This window comes from Mastacembelus armatus, chromosome 21 (genome assembly GCF_900324485.2).
Source record: "Mastacembelus armatus chromosome 21, fMasArm1.2, whole genome shotgun sequence".
Taxonomy (NCBI): Eukaryota; Metazoa; Chordata; class Actinopteri; order Synbranchiformes; family Mastacembelidae; genus Mastacembelus; species Mastacembelus armatus.
The window spans coordinates 20,597,408-20,619,001 of record NC_046653.1 but is presented as its reverse complement, the minus strand read 5'-3'; the positions used below and the strand labels follow the sequence as shown (position 1 = coordinate 20,619,001).

General features: G+C 40.6%; 2 protein-coding genes across 2 annotated transcripts; both read right to left on the bottom strand.

The window, feature by feature from the left end:
- Positions 1-3,211: 3,211 nt before the first annotated feature.
- On the bottom strand, positions 3,212-12,257 carry cyp27a3 (cytochrome P450 family 27 subfamily A member 3). Its single transcript, XM_026295895.2, has 9 exons — positions 11,775-12,257; positions 10,519-10,709; positions 9,325-9,524; positions 8,155-8,352; positions 7,006-7,169; positions 6,605-6,771; positions 5,718-5,799; positions 5,106-5,312; positions 3,212-3,984 (listed from the first exon to the last, which is right to left on the bottom strand). Exons 1-9 carry the CDS (start codon positions 12,180-12,182, stop codon positions 3,826-3,828), a joined length of 1,776 nt encoding a protein of 591 aa, XP_026151680.1. The 5' UTR covers positions 12,183-12,257; the 3' UTR covers positions 3,212-3,825.
- Positions 12,258-14,691: 2,434 nt separating this feature from the next.
- On the bottom strand, positions 14,692-19,148 carry eaf2 (ELL associated factor 2). The gene is given in 7 exon segments (XM_026296494.1): positions 14,692-16,205; positions 16,610-16,840; positions 17,008-17,059; positions 17,061-17,193; positions 17,440-17,576; positions 18,466-18,560; positions 18,952-19,148. Coding segments are annotated over 7 exon segments (798 nt in total). The 5' UTR covers positions 19,055-19,148; the 3' UTR covers positions 14,692-16,158.
- Positions 19,149-21,594: the final 2,446 nt, after the last annotated feature.

The window sequence follows — 21,594 nt, the reverse complement described above, 5'->3', positions numbered from 1 at the left end:
GAATGTAAATATGTTTAGATACTCTGAGCCAAGAGTCCAGGGTCGCGGTCTAAGGCAATAGATTGGAGGGTGGATGACAAAGCGGTGAGTGAGGAGGTATGATGGAGCGCGAAGGGAGAAAAACCCCAAACCCTCTATTCTCTTGTCCATCTTTTCCAGAACAGGTCTGCCTGATACTGAACCTGCCTCCAGAGTTTTCTGATGTAAAGCTTGTTTTGTTCAAATGCACCAGGAGCGAGAAAAGGCTGCCCTTTGAGTAGAAGGGTGTGATCCGGGGTCAGAGCTTCCAAATCACTGACATCATCTGAGACTCTGGTAATGGGGCAGTCATTGAGAATGGCTTCCACTTGACATAAGATGGTTTGGAGGCTTTCTTTGTCCAGTGACTGCTGGATGGAAAACAACAATAACATGCTCCCACACACCTCCATGTTAGGATGCAGCAATCTGAAAATCCGATCAATTTCTTTTGGCAATAGAGCTTGGTGGATTTTACTATGATCTCCAGCTGCCAAAGCCTCCCTCAGTTCTCGCTCTGCACCATTACAATTTGTGCCATTGTCTGATCTCATGCGCCGCACTGGGCTGCTGCGACATTTAAAACGTCTTACGGCATCAGTACAGGAGTCAGTTGTTAACAAGCGTGTGACCTCCGGAGGTACAGCTCAGCTGGCCATGCAAGTAAAGATGACTCCATATCTTTTGACCATTGCACATCCTCTCTTCACCTCAACAGGCCCCAAAATAGTCCACACCTACATTGGTGAAACGTGCCAAGTCTGGACAAATGTGTTCCTCTGCCATGTCAGCTGTTTTCTGCTCAGATTGTTGTCCTCTGTGACATCTACAAATAACATTGGTGATCCAGTGTCTTTCACGGAGACCTGAGAGCATATGGCTCCTTCCTGCGTGTCCAAGCTGCTGGTGTATATAATAATATAATAAGCTTGGAGACATGCTGGCCTTTGGAAAGAATAACAAAGGCTATTCTTTCTGCTCTTCAGGTAAGGCTGAGCGGCTGATCCTTCCACCTACTCTCAATAAACCATCTTTCAGTACTGGGTCTAGACTGTAGATGTCACTCTTGCTCTTCACAAGTGCTCCACTCTGAAAGCTAGCTATTTCTTCTCTGAATCTTGTGTGTTGACTATGGCAGATGGCTGAAACTTCTGCTCAGACAAGATCACTCACTGACAGTGTTTGTGTATGAACAGCAGCTCTGATCCTTTTCGTCTCCACTTCTGTCTTTCCAGGAGCTATAGATGAGTCAGTACCAGGGGGTGAAAAGTAAACGACACTCTCTGCACACCAGCTCAGACCTAGAGCTTTTTCCACAGGTAGGCTGTCTCTTTCCAGGTGAAGCTGTCTGGCTGGTTTAGGTTTAGAGCGCCTTTCCTTTGAAATGGAAGACAACACAGCCCGACTGTTGCTTTACCTGGTGGAACATATCCTGGATGTCTGTCATCAGTGCAATGTTCTCCTGCCTGAATCTGGTCAATACACCAAAGAGGGGTTTGGTGAGGTCCGGCCCCTGTAGAAGCTGGCTATTCGACGAAGTCCCTTTATAGCTTGCTTCACAGTCAAAAACCACTGCCAGCGTCCTCTTCCTCAGGTTGTAGACACCAGATGGAGAAGATACTCTTCTATCGTTGGGTTCCAGCTGGTCATGAGGCGCCACTTCTGCATAGCCTCTGTCAATGAGGTCAGTGACAAATGCTGTGTACTCCTTATAAGCCTTCCCTTTGAGGCTTTCAATGCGCTGCTCCACAACCGGTTGTTGGGCATGGTAATGTCAACCTCTCTAAAGGTCAAGTCCAGGCAATAATGTCCATCCAACAGCTGATCAGTTCTCCATGAATTTCTTATCCTCCATTGACATTTCATGCTCTTCTTCCAGTGTTTTCTCACTGAAGTCTTGATTGTACTGAGATACAACACAACTCCTCCAGTCTGACAATAGAAATCCTTCTTACAGGACCGTTTAAGAGCCACCCTAAGAGGGTCCTCATGGTGTAGAGTCCATTACCTTGGCTGTTAATCTCCCATATTTCCTCCATGAGTTTTAATGCATTTGTTCCAATCAAAAGCTCCACGCCAGGGTCCCATGCAGGGATGTTAATGATTTTAAAAGGTGGGGAGCTGGGGTCCGCACTGTAGCATATGCAAAATGCAGACCAATTACTTTACGTCAAGGGATTTGAGACAGGTCGAGTCAGAACTGGACATTTTTACTTATTTCATGTCACAGCCAGCAGGGTATTTTATAACCACATGAACAAAATCAATAACCATAAACAGGCTCACAAAGACAAAGCAGCAAACCCGTTGTCTTTCCCAGCAAAATAGAAAAATAGCAATTCACAACTTCAAAGTGCAGCAAAAGCTATAATTAAAACACAAACACAATGTTAAAGTTTGGTTCATACATAGCCATGAAATAAGTTTATGTTTTCTCGCCACTTCGGACTCGACCTGTCGCAAACCCCTTAACGTAAAGTAATTGGTCTGCAAAGCAGGAAAGTATTACAGAGCTGCATAAATTATGGTAATAGAAGTCTAATTTGTACAAATGCTGATGAATCACACTGCCTCAAATGAAATTTCTTGGGAAAATGAGCTTTATCTAAATGAGCAACCGGAAATGAACCCGATCTAATTATCTGTAGATGCTCAACAATCCATATAGTCACAATCCTGTGATGTTTAGTGACTTACAGCAGTAGTTAGTTCATGGGACGAGCTCAAAGTTAAAAACCTGTGTGCAAACTGTCTGCACAAGCTCGAAAATCATGCAGCGCAGCAACGCTCCACAAGAGAGCAGCATTGTTCTACTATCGTAGCAGCCACTGGCAGCAAAGCCACAGGAGTAAATTAAAAAATGACCTACAGAAGCAAGAGGGAGTGTAAAATGAGAATTGTTACATTTAGATGTCTGTCACACGTATATCTCAGTACAGTTTAGCCAACAACCCCATAAGGTCTCTTGTGTTTGACTGACAGTTTGTCACATTACCAAACAAATAAACCCTAAGGCTGCATGCATGCGTTAAAAAAGTCTTTCATTTGTATTTATGAGACTTAAACCTGCAAAAACATACAAATCTCAACACACAGCAAAAACACTGACATTTGATTAATCAATATTTCCTCCTGTTTGAGTAACGTTTGTCATTTGTTTTAGGAAAATACTGTTTTAAAGAATTACTCTACATTTGAATTGCATTGCTTTTATTATTATGAAAAGAAACTGATGTATTTAACATGAACATAACATAAAAACTAGACAGTCCATGTTTATTTATTTTAGAGGATTAGCTGATTCCACTAAATTCCTGTGCCATGTTTTATAGTGCGGGCTTTGTGACTGAGTGGGAAGTCTGAACACACAGAGCGTTGACTAACACATTGTTGGTTTTAGTTTCTTTTGCAAGATTTTCCATAAATACGAAAACTACAGAGTAACACTAGACTTCTCCAGGCAGAGCAAGTCCAACAAGGTCGGCTCTAATCAGATGTGGATCCTGGATACCTACTTACAGCTGAAGAACTGAATAAAAACAAAAGGTGGCAATTGTACTGTAGAACTGAAATTAACACACCCATGAACTCTTAGTGGATTTATTGTTAAAGTAATATTTAAAATAATACACATTTTGATTTTTTATTTAAGCTGCATTAGAGTCCATACTGTGCAACTACTGTTTCAAATCTGCTTGAATGTTATGCCACAGTTTAGATGCCTTCCAGTCAGTCCTCATGATGTGAACGGTGTATAAACAAGTGCTTGGTGACAGGCAGGCCACACAGTGTGAATACTAAAAGAGCTCACAGAGAGACTCCTGCCGCTGCTCTCGGCTCTTCCCGTGCAGCTCTTCTGTCCACCAGCTGCAGGTTGATCGGTGTAGCAGGGCAAAGCAGGGTCCTGGTGATCGGCTTCACCGTGGTCCCAGCGGGATCCGGCGACAACTCAAAGTGCTTTATCAACTTCAAAACAAAGGAGAGAGAATAGCGTTCACATACAGCGAAATGATATTTTTGGCAGAAGATTTATTTACGTGAACATGCAGTCTATGGACACAGTCCACATTCCACTGCTCACGAGCTGGTTGAATTGTAACTGCGTTTTTGGCTGACATGAGTCTGTTCAAAGTAGGACGACTGGTCTGAGGTCTGTGTCAATCTCACTGCCAAGACTAACGAAAGGAGAGGCAACAGACCGCCATTGTCTGGTTGGAAGGCTACTACAGGTCAACACTGCTGTCTGAGTGTGGCTAAAAAACAACAGATTTCTTGGAAGCACCCACAGAGGAGGGTGTTTAACATGCTCTGGTCACAAGATTGAAGCCAGTTGGTTTGGATGCTGCGTGAGTCTCACAAACTTATGTTAAAACATTTAGTTAAAGTTGTTCTAAAACACATCACGGCTAAAGTCAGTCCTAAGATTAAAATCTACAAACAGCTGATTGTTTACAACATGGGTGGAAACTAAGTATATTTACTGAAGTGTTGTACCTAAGTCACATTTTAAGATATCTGTGCTTTACATATATATTTTCATTTCAGAGGAAAATATTGTACTTTTATTCTGCTCCATTTATTTTATAACGTTATAACTAAATTTGGAATTAGCTATATATGAAAAACTAAAGGAGTTTGCATGTTCTCCCTGTGCTTGCGTGGGTTTACTCCGGGTACTCCGGTTTCCTCCCACAGTCTAAAAACATGTATGTCAGGTTGATTGGTGACTCTAAAAAAATTGCCCGTAGGAGTGAGTGTGAGTGTGTGAGGTTGTTTGTCTCTATGTGGCCCTGTGATGGACTGGTGACCTGTCCAGGGTGTACCCCTGCCTTTCACCCAAAGAGAGCTGGGATAGGCTCCAGCAGATCTCTGTGACCCTGAGCCAGGAAAAGCGGGTATAGAAGATAGATGGATGGATGGATGAAAAACTAAATACACTATAATCATAAACCTTTACTGATCCTCAGTAGGAAATACCCAGCAGTATGTAAAATATGATCCAATAAAAAATGTGTGCTTTTACTTTTGGTACTTCAAGTATATTTGGCTACTATTCCTTGTGTACTTTTACTTAAACATGTCCTTACCCTGGACAGGAGGAGGTACATCTCGAGTTCAGCCACCCGCCTGCCCAGACATGCTCGAATCCCAAAACCAAACGGTACTGAGCCAAAAGGGTGATGCTTTGACTTCTCCTCTGCTCCTCGGAGCCAGCGCTCTGGCAGGAAGGTGTGGGCGTTGGGGAAAATGTTCTCATCATAGGACACGGCGTAGTGACACAAGTGGAACAGTGTCTGTGGGAGATGAGACTGCAATGTTAAACTGCAAATTTCTATGCAGCTTCAGAAATTATTCACAAACTTTACTGCCTGTAGATTTTAAATGGAAACTACTGAGAATTTCTCAAAGTATCTAACAGTAGTAGTATTATTAGTAATTTGTATTATCTAATTATTTATTCATAGTTATTAGTAATAGTATTTTACAAAATAATAGATGTAGAGATATTTAGATATATTTTTTGCAATTGATTGAAAATCATGAACTGAAATTTCTCCTTTACAAAAGCATTTAGATCCTTCACTGTGACTGTTACAACAATGAGAAGTGGGAGGAACCCTAAAATAAATAAATACAGAAAGAAACCAAGGAATTCATGTACAACATCCTGATATCTGTCATGTCTGACACAATCTTACCTTTTTGGGGAACAGATGATCCCCCACCACAATCTCATTTTCGACAGTGACGCGGGCATTTCCTGGTACCACTGGGTACAGCCTGATAACCACAGAGCACAGTGAGGAACAAAACATGAAAGGACATGAAAACCATGAGTAAAGTAGTGATTTCACAAAGCACATGTAGGAGCTCGGGTTGCACAAATTGTATAAGCAAGTCTGTTCTTGAAGGAACATCTTGACATCTTAAGAAAGCTACTGGGTCACTGTCTTGCACAGAGTTAAAGGAGAAGTGAGTCTCTTCTTGATTCCAGAAAGTCACTTGTCCTAGCCAAGAAATAGTCCAGCACACACCCCCACCACAGAAACCACAGCTTGGCATTTTTCTACAATAGGTGAGTTTGTGTTGAGCACGTTTGCTGGTTTCAGGGTCTCAAGTGTTTGATGCTCAAGTTTTCTTGTTTCCTGTGAGACAGGAAACCAAAACTGTTTGGGTTCTTGTAAATGCATTACCTTGGGCTGGAGGAAATGTTAAATTTCATATTCACTACTACTTTTCTTTTCCTTTGAGCTGCTCTCTTCAGGGGTCGCCACAGCGAATCATCTGCCTCCATTTAACCCTATCCTCTGTATCCTCCTCACCCACACCAACTATCCTCATGTCCTCCTTCAGTACATCCAAGAACCTCCTCTTTGGTCTTCCTCTAGGCCTCCTTCCTGGCAGCTCTAACCTCAGCATCCTTTTACCAATGTATTCACTGTCCCTGAACTGAAATACCAGTTCAACCAGAGCAAACATACAACCTGCCAAACTAATTAGTGGTCGCTGCAGGAACCCCTTACTCTTGTTTTTAGATATTCTACAGGAAAAAATGCATTTCTAAAAATGAAAAAATGCCTCTAACCGTAACGTCTCTCTGACGATGGCCTTCAGGTATGGCATCTGGCCAATGTCATCACTGGTTGGGACCTTGTCTCCAGGGCAAACACTTATTACCTCTTGGTATAACTGTTCTTGAATCTGTGGTTCTTTCGCCAAGTGGTACAGACACCATGAGATAGTGTTGGAGGTCTGAAACAGAGAGGAACACACACTGGAACCTTCTGTGGTTTGAGGTAATGTTTTACTGTTTACCATCTCAGGTCCAAAGACCTCAGGTTAAGACCTGGGCCAGATTTGGTGAAAGGTTCTGCATATGATGTCTAGATTAAATATTACTGCTGTTTCAACATTTCAGTGGCTATTTTCTGAATGAAGCAGTTCTAAACTACTTGCATTAAATGCACACATGTTTTTTCTACTCACTGTGTCGACTCCTGCCAGCAGGAGCTCGGTGATGCTGCCCAGGATCTCAGTGACCGTCATCTGATCACTGAGCAGCAGGTGTGTGAGGTACGCTCCCTCCACGTTCTCATCCAGGTCAACCTTCTCCTGGATCTCTTCTATTTTTTTCTGTACCAGGTCCTCAGCTATGTAGGACACAAGAGGACATTTATCTTTTTCATTTCATGGGGGAAGCAACACAAAGAGGAGACAGGCTTGACTCCAGGTGGTAAAAGGAGCACAGGGATCTGATGTGCAGAAAGAGCAGCAGGAGCAGTGAAATGGACTTCGTACTTTTAGGGAGTTGTCAGAGTCTAGTGTCCTTGTAATGATTTGATAATGCAGTCTGAAAAATGTCATTGGAACCTGAACTCTAGTAACATTTTGTGACAGCAATCATTGAGGAGGCCTGTGAGAGGAAGCACAGTAGAGGGATCCACAACAATAACCAGTACCAGAGCTGCAGCAAAGTAAACTGAGTACTATACAGAGTAAACTGTATAGAAGCCACACGGGCCCCATGAATCCAAGTACTGAGGCAAAAACCCTCAGCTAAATACAGGCAATTTCTTTATAAACGGCACAATTGGTTTGTGTTTGTCAAAAGCAACAACAGCAGTAACAGGACCAAGGACTAAACCTCAAACTATTTCTCTGCCACCTGGAAACAAAAATTGTGAATAATTTATATTGCTCAGCATTTAAATGCATTTTCCCACAGTATGAGTAATCATCAAAGCAGGCTCAAGTAGTTAACACAGGCTGCAATATTACAGGTCTTTTAACGACCTACAGTTTATGCTAGATGTCACCAGGTAATCCTGAAAATATCAGCATTTGATTGAATGGAGCAGCCTTAAATATGGTTTAATAGTTTGACTCTTTAAATATAAACTACCTGAAATATAAACAGTATGTGCTGTCCTCACACAGTGTAACAGATGTTTTGTCTTTCTTTAAAGTGACTTCAGGGATCATTTATGGAGAAGACATGAGTTACAGAGGAAACAGTGAGTCTAAGCCTTGAATGAACTACTCAGCACCACTTGCTCCATATGAAATTGGCAGCTGTCTTTCTGAAACAGGCTGCACTTTGGTCTGGTTACACAGTTTTAGATTAACGTTACTCACCGACTTTGAAGAGATAATCCCAGCTTGCCACAAACTGTTTCCAGAAAGGCATGTAGGGCCAAGTGGACTTGGGGAAGAGGACAACGACTGGGGACAGACGGAACATTTCCCCCACAGAGAAGATGAACTTTTGGGTTTTCTCGGGCACTGGCTCGTTCATGCAGCCCATCCGGGTCTCAAACAACACTGAACAGATCCCTGCATTGAAAAATACAGCACTACAATTAGAGGCCCAGACCAGGAAAAATATGTACCAGACTAAAGTCATGTCAAGCACTGTGATAGTGTACACATCTGAAACCAGTCCTTTCTTTTAAGAATGTAATAAGCAAAATAAATAATGAACTCACTATTGTTTAAAGGAATAGCATGAGAGTTTGTGAAATATGTTAATTTATTACAGGCAACAGCCAGTAGCTCCGCTAACAAACAAGATCAAATGTTAGTTAATGAGAAGAAGAGGTGCCAGCTGGCAGGTATTTTTTAACCTATGGACAGCAGGAAGCAGTTTTCTTCAGCATCTGAAGCTAAGATAAGCAGCTGCTGGTTGTAGTTTGATATATCTCAGTTAATTTTTGCCACGAAGGCAAATGTGCAAATTCGCTAAAATACCCAGCTGCTCCTGTGAATTGAATCCCATCTGAACTCCCTTCTGGGCTTTAGAAGTGTAGCACTCTTTAAATGCAAAATAAACTTCTGAACGTTGAGAAAGGGTCATATAATGAACTCACACATCCCTGTGTGCAGGTACCAGGATCAAACCCAGTTTATCTCCCAGTATCTAATCAGCTGTCAAGGCCAAAAGACTCAACAGCTGTGTCAAAGTCAACAGGCTGAGTGACAGCACACTCGCAGTTTGCTCGAAATTACAAACTTTAGCTGAAGCAAGTTTGCAACAGACTGAAAATACAGACAGCTCCACTGACCGCTGAGATCAGAGTGAAGCAGCTGGATGAAGTAGCAGACTGCTGTGGTCTGCGGCCGTGAAAGAGCACAGTCATTTTTTACAGATATTGGTAATATTATTAATAATGTTCTGATGTGTATTGGTTTGCTTTTTGGTTGGTTTTTGGTTTCTCGATTAATCAAGATGTTTTCAGGTTTCTTTAAAGAGATGAGTTTCCACAGCTTGTTAAATGAAAACGTTTGATTTGTTTATTTTCTGCTGACCTTCGAAAGCAAATTTGTAGAGTTCTCCAGTCAGGTCGTTGACCATAACTCCCTGACCTCTGGTTTCCCTCAGCCAGGCCACTCTGTTGATGAAGTCAGTCACCACCTCGTTTATGGTGTTGGCGTAGGAGGAAACGTGTTTGGGCTTCAACATCCGAGGGTTCAGAATGCTGCGGATACGCTGCCATTTGGCCCCCATTCTGCGATTGAGGAGAAAAAGAGCTTCTAGACACAATAAGATGAAATAATTTATTGGTTAAAGTACATTAGTCAAACTGAAGAATCCCTGTTCTAAGCTTAAGAATATTTTACATTAACATAACACATGACAAGCAAGAGGGTCCAGGGTTCCCAACCTGGCCTTTCTATGTAGAGTCTGCATGTTCTCCCTGTGCTTGTGTGGGTTTTCTCCAGGTACTCTGGTTTCCTCCCACAGTCCAAAAACATGTATGTCAGGTTGATTGGTGACTCTAAATTGCCCATAGGAGTGAGTGTGAGTGTGTGAGGTTGTTGGTCTCTATGTGGCCTTTCACCCAAAGAGAGCTGGGATAGGCTCCAGCAGATCCCTGTGACCCTAAATAGGGTCTAGATAATGGATGGATGGATGGATGGATGGATGGATGGTTATTCAAGATCTGGTATTTGTTTGCCTTCCTGTGACACTTATTTTCCTGAAAAATCAGATGACCTGCAGAAATCCAACAATGAATTGATCTGATCGAGTATTATCTGTGTATCCACTTACACATATAGAAGTCACACACACACACACGCACACACACACACACACACACGCTGATACTTTAAAGCAGAGGTGCCAACAGAGGCTGGAAGATACCATCTCAGTTGAGGCTGGGTTGGTATCTCCCAGTTTGTGATTGACTGAACACACCTGATCCAGGTTTAAAGAGGAAAACTTCTCCTCACATTTGTTAGAATGTTTTTATGCAGTTCAGACTGACCAGACACCTTCTGCATCGTTTATGAACTGTCTTAGTTTAAGCAGACTGTATCCACATGCAGTTCAGTAGTAGCTTAGTTCTTGGTCTCAAAAACCAAACACATCTGTAATTAAACAAATGCTGCAGTAAATGTTGACTCTGATCTGTCTCTGTCAGTAAAAAACATTCTTCCTGCTTTTCTGGCCTGAGAGATATTTGTGAAGCTGGAGGATCTGTGGTCGGTTTGACTCACTCTGTCAAGGGTCCATGGGCCTGGTTCCTGAGGTCTCTGTAGGTCCTCCAGTGGGTCATGTCTGTCCGGACGGGGTGTCTCCCCTCCTGCCTCAGGACCTGCTCTATCAGCTCAGCACTGGCCACGTTCACCACAACCAGAGGGCCGTATTTTGACTTCCACAGAGGACCGTAGATCTTGCTGTGCTCGATCTTTGAGGAAATAATCACAGCATGGTTTAAATGGAGCATTATTAGGTTTTCACTGTGCTGAAGTAAAAAAAATAAAAACTGTATATGTAGAATTTACTTTTGTATGTGCATTTCTGTTGTTTTGAGATGGGCTATAGCTTACAATGATTGCAATGATGGCCTGAAAAGAAACCCAGATTTAAGTTGGCTCTTTGCTTGTTCAGACACATTCACTGTTAGGCAGCACATGTCGAAGGGAAATGTTTGATGTAATGGCTGAGTGTTATGTCTTGGTTGAAAACATTTCTCTCTGCTGTCTCCAGGCTGGTGAAAAAGGGTTTGTTGTCTTTTCTTTTTTAATGGCAGATTCCAACCAAGCCGAGCACCAAATGTCGTATATACAGGCCCATATGTTGCATTCAAATACACTCCAGGTAGTAACTCTCCATGAGATGTATAGTTCAGGTAAACAATGCGCTTCATCATTTGGAAGAACACGCAGGCAGGTTCTGGGAGAGACCAAGTGAAAAAATAACTGGGGGTGTAATGTGCAATTCAGGCAGGAGTTTAGATTTCCTTTTTTCTCTGTGTAATGTGCACAATAACTTTTGCTAATGTAATGTGTCCCGTGATGTCATGGGAATGGGAATTTTGATCTGTTATCTGGCGTTTGTGTTGGTTTAGAGTTAATATTAGAGACAGACTCCCCTGTAGTGTGGTAGTGTCTGGGGCTTATTATAAAGGACGCATTGAATGTTTTTGTTCTGATGATGAATACATTAAATGACAATAGAGAGGAATGGAAATATTTAATATTTAATAATATTTAACATTTTTCTAATAAAACGGTGAGTTTTCTTCCCAATCTTCGTGTTATTCACAGCCGTGGTGATAAAACTCTAAAACAGAGACTATTATTTGTGTGATTGAAATCAAGTTAGTGTTACAAACAGTGAGGTAATTCATCTGATGTATAAAAAGACTCACTGAAGCCGGATCATTTGAAGACAATCAGCATGTTAATGTTTTTATACAATTAGACCAAGTAAACGAGGATTCCCTGTAATGCAGGTCTCACTCACTTACTTGCATTTGTTGCGTCGTTTGAAAATAGCCCTTCACAAAGAGCCAGTACAAGGTCGTGATGAAACTTGGTCCACCCAAATCGTCCATAGATTTCAGTTTGTTGCTGTGCCCCATCACGGTGGTGGAGGTGGCTGCCTCGCGGCGGTGGATGTCCCCATAAATCAGCGCACCGAGTCCCGCTGTCACCCTGTGAACCCCCTCACGCTGCTGCCGGTTCACTACTAATCCGATGTACGTCAGAGACCTCCCCAACATTTTTATTGTATAGACCGAGTGTTTCAGTGGAGCCTGTGGTCCAAACGAGCGTGCCGGTCCCAGTCTGTGGCTCTTTGACGCGCATGGAGGGTTTTTACCAGTGGTTCCTTGTTTGCAGTTCCACCCAGCCTGTGTGGACTTAGACACTGTCATAAACTCAAACAGACCAGTTGATAATGAGGTGAAGTTAGAGCAGAGAGCAACTACACCACAAATAAAGTGGATACTAAAATCTAAGGCTTCAATGAGTGTGTGCACCTCATTAATAATTACCCTAGAGAAGGCAGGGCAAATTTATTTATATGGCACAATTCATACACAGAGTAATTCAAAGTGCTTTACAGAAATAAAAGACAGGTTAAAAAATACATAAGCAGGAATAAAAATAAAAGGGCATGCCACCGCTTTGTCACCATATTTGCCCCTTATGATATCGACTATCGGACCACGCTGACCCATATTTGTGGGTCCCCTACTTTCAGTTTGTCCCATCCCCGATGGACTAAAAGTACCTCAACACAGACTATCTGCGGAGACGACCCTGAGTCCCGGACTCTTACGTCTAGGATCGAGTAGACTACAGCTGGAGGTTCCAAACCCCTTATTTAAGTCTACAGCTGTTTAGACCTGTATTCTAAGGATGACACTAACACTACACCGTTCATACACTACGCAGTTCAACGTGCTTTACAAGGCATATGATTACATTAAAAACATGGAAATGAGCATTTAAAAACAAAGACATTTAAAATAAAATAAATTTAAATAAAGTAAAGTAAATTAAAATAAGATGTAAAAGCACATTAAGAAAACAAGGATGAACAATCATTCGAAGGCAGCAGTAAACAACAGTGTTTTCAGTCCTGATCTGAATGATCTGACAGTTTCAGCAGACCTCAGGTGTTCAGGAAGTTTGTTCCACAGGTGAGGAGCATAGTGACTGAATGCTGCTTCACTTTGTTTGGTTCTGGTTCTGGGAACACACAGTAGACCTGTCCCAGATCACTTGAGGAGTCTCAAAAAACCTCATAGGGAACTAATACACAGCAGGTGGCACATTACAAGTAAAGACAAGAACCATCTACATCTACAGAAGTGACTGCTTGTCAACCTGGCTGGCTACAGTACACGGACGTGTGTAGGCCTGTTATAATGTAATTTTACTGTATTCTGTTTTGTCGTGTGTGTGATTTTTAAATATTGTGGAAAGACTTTGGGCACACTTGGTCTAAACTATGATTGTTATGATTGATTGAACTATGTTTTCACCTGGCAGCATGCACGAAAATCTTAATTCAATATCCACTTACTGAGTTTTTAATCATACCTCAGTGTTTCTCTGCATACAGGGCAGTGGTCACTGATCAACTATCATCCAAGTGGACCTCTTTATGTTACCTTATTTATTTATTTTATTTTGCCAAAGTACTGAACCAACTGTATGCTCCAAGATTCAGGATGAATTTCGTGAAAGTTTAAATGTTTAAAAATGCATACAACAGCAAAACAGCTCTACAGAACCAGTGCTGCTGTTGAATCCACTGAAAACAGATTTAATAAGGATTATGTCAGTCCAATAAAAACCCCATGTTATTTATCAGTTTCTGCTGTTTGCTGCATGACTAAAGGCAAAATGACACGTAGATGAACTAAAAAGGTCAAAACATTAAATGTGTCAACAAAATACATTTTTAGATCCAGGTGAAAAATGTTCACGCCAGTTCCTTTTAATTATTGTTAATAACTGGCAGGGCAAATGTCTGCACATCATTCCTTCTATGGTCTGAAATTGTTTGTGTGTTTTTAATATTACACAGTATTTCTTTTTAACAAAGCCATGTTTTCATATCTCATCACTATATCACCTTCACATTACACAAGAGTTTATTTATACATCACATACATATTTATCATTCTTAGTGGTTTGTATTTGCTTTAATAGTTTCACTCTTAGGATCAATAAATAGTTATGTCCTAACAACTTATCAAAACGGTGCATTTAGGCCTTTTGCTGCCACCAGAGGGCAACCATAGCACTTTCAACCAGCCATCAAAATTTGGTTGTATCCCAATTATTATTAGTTATATTTAATAATTTGTGTTTTATAATTGCTCTACATAACGCAAGTGGCTAAGAATTGGTTTTAAAATTCAGTCAGCATGTCACATCCAGGAAGGAAGTTACACCACCAGCTGTTTCCTGTATTATCTGTACGCAATCGAAGATTGCAGATCAGTGTGTGTGTGTGTGTGTAAATCAACACTACAAGTCTACCTTTTTCACTGCAACAGTCATTTGAGACTGTCAATAACTCAGGCTTTGGGTTGCAGTCAAATCAGAACTCCCTGAGTGCAACACAGACAGGTTTAAAATAATGTACAACTGTATGACAATGTAAAGTGCAGCACCACAAAACTGCTGTTTATCAAACTTCATAAGCTTCACAAATGTAATGTAGTGGTTGTACAGACTGCATTAGAACAAAACGCATTGGTGATATTGACTTTACTGCTTAGGTAAAATAAAATGCAGGCACTGTCGTTTCTCTTAAATGAGACAAAGATGTCAGTGGATCAAAGAATGAAAGTTTGTATTGATTTAAAGCAAGGACAACGTCATCTAGGACACCCTGCTGTTAATAACTGAAGCAAAAGCACAAGAAACAATTAAAATCTTTATTTTTCTACATAGAAATAACTCAAATATTTTACAAAGGATGCTCAGAACCTACCATTCTTCTTAGGACCAAACATATAATTGACATTTCATATTACATATATCATTTCAGTCTTTGACTGTATCCTGAGACAGCTCAGCAGTGATATGGGGCTTGTAACAGAACAAGAAGGCCTATGTTAAAACTGGCAAAGGCAAATAAAAAAAAGGCACATGAAGCTCCTAAGACTCACTGAGGTGCAGGGCTTGTTTCACAATACAGTTTGTGATTACTTGCACTTCCAATTGCTTGGCTATTAAAATATATATAAAATATATTAAGCCTGTGGTTGAGTATGTTTTGAAATATAAATAATTAATTAGATTCAAGTAATGCAGGTTTAAAGCTACAAAGCATGACCTGTCAACTGCGCACTAGTGCACTACTCCGACCATAAATCAGACCCTCTTACATACCGACATATCACAAACAAGGTTTTAAAGACATTGTAATTCTTGAAGCTGCAATAATCAATATGTTTGTTAATAAAAATGAATAAAATGACTAGGTGCAATGCAAAAGAAGTCTTTTTTTTTTTACTTAAGAAACACAGATAATTTAACAAAGCATTTTAGTATCAATGTTTGTGTTTGGATTCCAGTCACAGCAGATAGCGGTTTTCTGCTGAAGAGCTTTACTTGAACTCACTGTGCCTGCCCAACATCAAAAAGCAGCCAAAGTGAGCACCATAATGGAGCTACAGAAGCAGAAGACCAAAACAGAGCTAAAATGAGAGTAAATCTTAAGACAAGCATTACTCTGGTTGCAAGAAAACAACTACAAAAGAAAGCTGATGTTGATCCCTGATTTCTGGATGTGTTCATAAGCCTCTACTGCTAACTTCACCATAACTCTTAGAGAAACATCACATATCAGTGTTTCTCATCCTACAACGTTTAATCTCTGTTATAACAGATTGTCTCAAATCCAAAACTAATGTAGCTTAAAAACAAACCAAAGAAAACTCTCTAATATTAAGATGAAATCCAGAAACTCCAGTGATGGTTTCAGATGACGTGCAGGCAGAAACACACTTCATGAACACCATCACCATTCTGTCATTCTGCTTGGTCAGTTTAACCACATGTGCATCAAGTGAGACAAAAATATAATGAAGAATTTATCATAACTTACAACTTCTGTTATACCAACCACATCACATGGCTGAACAAAGGCATCTCTTACAACACACACAGTCCTCACACGCAAACAAAAATCATGAAGCAATAAATGTGAAAAAAATCTGAAGACTGTTGGCAGAGAAGCATCAAATTACATTTTCTAGCAGAATTGTGGAAATGTGGAGAAGACAGTCCCATATTAAAGAAAGCAAGATGGCGATGGGTCTGCACCTGGTTCCTTGTTCTACCGTAAATCCTCCTGATGTCCACAGGCAGGTGCACGGCCTTTGTTTAGTCATCACTTTCACTGCCAGACTCACTGAGCTGCAGGTCGTTCTCTGCAACACAGCACATGGCAAAACACACAACATATCCAATTATCCTTTGGGATTAATAAACTATACGGTTTTAAATGTGATTACATAAAAATATGTAATCACATTTAAAACCGTCTGTAAAACAAATTACGCAGGAAAAAAGTGATGAAGGAGCAAAAATGTTACACATTTAAAACCTGCTGAAGTAGAAGGAATCAAACTTAAAATTTCATCTTAGATTAGCCTCAGTTTCATATTTTTTTAAACATGTTTTGTAGGAAAGGTTATGAAGGAATGAAGGAAGTGGGTAAACCTACAGTATGTAGGAGTTCCAACCTTCTGGCTAACCTCTCACTGAGGACCAACCAGCGCCTATCAGTTTATAATGTAAAGATAAGAAAATATAGAGTGAAAAAACTACTCACTAAGTGTGTTCATGAGTCCTGCTCCACCCTCCTGGTGGCGACTGCTGGTGGTGTTACTGATGACAGGCATGCTGTGGTTGGCCGGGGCTGAGAGGGGTGCAGAAGTCTGTTCATCTTCTGAGTCACTGCTACTGGAGCTGTCATCACTGCTGGAAGATGAGGAGCTGTTGGAGTCTGAGGAGCTGTCGCTGCTGCTCATCTGGCCCATGACCTGCGCCTCTGCCATCAACTCTATACACAGTAGCATATGCACAGACAAAGATGAAGAAATGTGCGATAGTTACCCTTGATTACAGAAAAGAGTGTACACTACATAAAATTTAATTCTGATGCAAATGTGAAAAGCCATCAGTAAAAATTAAATACAGCTGAAGACAATGTGCCTGATGCCATGTTACCTCTCTCAATGTCATCCATGGGAGATGGTGGGGACGTCTTCTCTTTGGGGGGGGGAAGTCTTGGAGCTGGTTGAGGTCTTGTTACTGCTGCTACTACTGCTGCTGCTGTTGTTACTCCTCATCTGCTGGCTCAGGCGACTGGTCTGTTGCTCCATGCGAGAATGGATCTTACTGCTGCCCTCAGCCCTGGAAATGTCCATCAGCAGTACAAGCAAAAACATGTAGAACATTCCTATTAAAAAGCTGCACAATATCATTTTCTAAAAATGAGTCAAAATGTTTCTAGAAACCATCTTTGTACAAATATAGAGAGTCACAAGATTATATTAACTAATCCAACATGAGTAACTCTCATTCATCAGGGCATTTCGTCACTGCTACTTTTACATATTTCAATCTTTTTTGCAATATGTACATGATTTATTAACCCACCTAGTCTTCTTCACAACTATGTTGCTATTGAGTTTTTCCAGTCTGTACTCTCCTGTGTCATGGTTCACAATGAGGATGCACTCTTTCATGTATGACCTCTTGGATCCCTTGAAAACCGTTACTGGAGCACTTGAACCCTAAAAACAGAGGCAACACAGAAAAGGCTGTAACCAGGACTTTCACATACTATAGTGATGGCTGCAAACCCTCTCTCCTCACCAGACATAAAAAACAAAGTCTTTTTTTTTGTTTGTTTTATTCTATTTTATCTTATTTCTTATTTTAATAATTACCAGTAGGGCCTCAATGAAGAAGTAAGGCCAGAACATCAACAGGCTGATAACAGGTGCTGTTAACCATTCAAAAAACAAAACATAAAAGCAACATATCCAACTAGAAAACAATATATTAATATATTAAAACAGAAGATATACAATTACATGAAAATTAACTTGGGTTCATAAATATAAAACCCATTAAAGTCAGTGCAGAAGGTCTACACACATGTATATATATGCTATGTGTATACTGCATGAGGCAATAACCAAACTTTGACCTTAAATATGCCTAAATTTTGAAATTACAATTTACAATTTATGTCATATTCTTCAATTAGCCCTCTTGGGAAAAGAGTTGGAAAGTACAAATATAAAAACTGTATTTTTGGAGAAGTAGGGTTTTCAAACAAACAAACCCATGTTTACACATTCAATGGTTTCATTTTATCTGTCCATTGGTCAAAAAAGTCAAAAATCAATAAATAATAAATACATCAGAGGTTCGTGCAGGTGAACTGTACTGCATTTCTTGCTTGGAGAAAGATTAACATAATTATCCTAATTGCTGTGATATTTTCAGTCAGTCAACTAAAATACTGAGTAGTTTCTAAGTACCTGAGGAAATTATAAGACCAAATGATTTAATAGAAGCAAAGAGTGACCCAACACAAACCAAGGAACCCTCTGGATAAGAGGTTAATGCACATTATTCCTGGTGGAGAAAAGCTTTGAAGCATCTCACACTGACCTCTAAATTAGGCAAAGTAATGGTGACTTGCTCTCCTTTGCCCACTTCAAGTTCCCCTTCACATGTTGTATCAATGGAGGCTGGCTTGAAGTCATCTGCGACAAAAAAAAAAAGCCAAAACAATGAATTATTTGTGCATATAACACATATTTAATCTCTGCACTCACTCCTGCAGCACCAGCCATGACCACCAGATGGCAGTAGCGCACAGGTTGCAGCAATGCTAACATTAGCTAACTAACATTTTGACAGTTGGGGCTTTGACGGCTTGTAATAACTGAGCCTTAACTAACTTATGAAGACGCCAACTAACACAAAGAAGTGTCACAATGCTAAAACATCCCAAAGGCAGGCGGGTAAACACAGACTGACAAGGCAGCTAACCCTGGCTCACGTAAACAGCCGCTTTCGGGTTTTTAGCTAATGAGCTAACTAGCATGCTAGTGTTAGCTAGAGGAAAAGCCAGCGATTCAAAGTCCCACTTACAGCGCACTGTGTGGTAGGCACTTTTAGGGTGTTTCTCAAACGTTTCTCCTAATTTGAGGACATGTTCTTGATTGTCAAAGTTGGAGTACGCTGTCCCATTCATTCTGAGAGTTTCATCAGCTGTAAACTTTCTACTGGTCTTTTTTATCCGACAACCATGTACGGCAGAGCCCGGACCACCTCATTGATCCCGCACGGGCCCGCCTCCTCTTTGTTCTGATTGGTCCGCGGGCTGTTCGCTTGTGTGATTGGTCCAGAGTCTGTCAATCAGGGTGTCGTAATGACAGGGCAGCTTCGGCTAATTCCACATGTTTTTTTGATTGATTTAACGTGTTATCAGCACATGTGTTGTGTCTGACACGATATATGGTCAATAAGCTGTTTTGGGGCTATTGTTAACTCTGTATACATGTCAGGTTCATCATTATGAGGCATCTAGAATCCACCAAGTGCTCTAGAACTGAAATGATTAATCAGAAAAGTATTTGGCAGCAAATTGGTTCATCATTTATACCATGTTTTTTATGCTAATTTCACATGCACCTGCTTCTCAGATGTGATTAGCAGCCAGTTTTACTATAATAATGGATTTTTGATAAGTAAACAAACTCAATATGATGCACTGTAATGTTCACTTAAACTATACACTAATAAACATTTAAACAGTTGTTCACTGTTGTCATCAGACCTATACTCAAAATAATTATTGGTTGCAGTCTTGTTTCTATAATGGAAGAATACTACCTTACCTGAGGTTTTCTATGTGTTCAAAAAACATGACTGAAGCCATTGATAAGTCTGGGAAATTACCTTTATTTGACAGATTTCCTTGAGAAGAGAAGGGATGTGAGAGAGGATGGAGAACAGTCATAGCTCATGTTGTTCTTCACTGGTGCAAATTTCTAACAAATGTAAACAAGTATGAATGGTGTGTGTAATTGATGTGTATGATATATGCACTTATGTGCCATTGTATACTTTTCCTCAATTATATTCCATATCCTTGTCTTGTCATCGGTGGGAGTCTCTTGTGTTGATATTATGTGTGTGTCAGTTATCAGTCTTGTTTAAGTCTAAAATTTATACCAGTCTCTACAGCAAATATTAGACTCTTCACACAAAGATTCTAACTTTAACAAATTACCTCATCCACTAAATTAGCAGCACCACTGGCCAGAGCTGCAAGCCTAATCACTAAATTAGCTGGTACAGCTCAACCTGGCAATGAGAGACTAATGAACTGCTGTTGTAAAACTTCATGGCTGTGGTTTCAAGCTTCACAGGTTGTTGGGGCTCAGAGCACTATGAGACTTGTAACAGTGAAAATATCTCTTTGCCTTGTCTTAAACCGTTAATGATTCCTAAGCCTTAAATTCCTGGGCTGTCTGTGCTTTACTCAGGCCATATGCTCTGCTGCCCTCAAACATTAGGGGATCAACATCGAAGACAAGTGGAATGTCAAGATTATTCAAGCGTATTATCACATATTTGTCACAACACAGCCCTCCAGGCCAGTACACCACATGCAGTGATGGTGTGTAGGTGCAAATGTGCCGGCGGATGGCTGTGTGGTTTGATATAGAAGTGGTTTTGGAGATTAGCGAAAATAGAAAAGCACAAAAAATAGGAAAAAGTGGTATTAAACAGAAAGTTGGAGTGTGAATTCTATAAGTTCTTACCTAGAGATTATCAATTGCAAGAAAGTGATATAGTACAAAGATGTAGGATGTAGGTTAATAGGTAGGTAAGGTAAGATGTAAATTAATAACATTTCATTTGATTATCTCAGGCACCATTTGTGATTCTAATGGCTTGTTTTTACATTTTTTGTGAGTAGATTTTCATTTTCAAAAGGCCATTGCAATGTTTGAGAAATGACCCAGATGAATTGCAAAAGGGCAGGAATCCTGTTTCATTGTGTCTGTATCCCGTGTGAAAAGAAACCAGCGGGGGTCTGTTTCCATGGATGGAGGTAAACAGTGGCTGTCCTCTGGTGATATCAGTTTCTATGGGGGTTGCCCTTGGACAGTGGGAGGTAAGGTTTAATGTTTCCAAGCAACTATCCACACGTTCACAATGCTGCGATCGAGCCACAATGGAGAGTTCAAAAGTCATGAGCCAGTAGCAGTCATGAATCTAAGCATACACATCTTTTACCAAACAAGAGAACGTAGCTTCATATAAGGCAGATCCATGTATTTCTTTCAATGTATAGAGGTTTCGTTATTGTGACCACTCTGAGCAAGGAGGAAAGAATCAGGCATCCATCAGCACAGACATATCAGGCTCAGACTTGACTCATGCTGAATGATGAGTGAGTGAACAGCACCATTATCTCTCCTCTCTGCCTTTAGAGTGTTTGAGAGGAGGCTGAGGAGGGGGACATATGGGCTGAGTGTGACCACAGCCAGCTTTTTTCATCTGGGCCAATCAGAGGCAGAGTGAGCGGTTGTCCTATGGAGAGTGCTGCTTTCACTTGCTGTGGGAAATATCAAAGTCACAATAACTGTTTAAGAAAAATTGTCACTTCAAAACACAAGCAGTTTCTGATTTGTACATATGTTCCCTACCTACCAGAGCACATTCCTCAAAATTAGACATATATAATAGAAATGTTCATCAGGCTAGAAATTTGCCTTGATT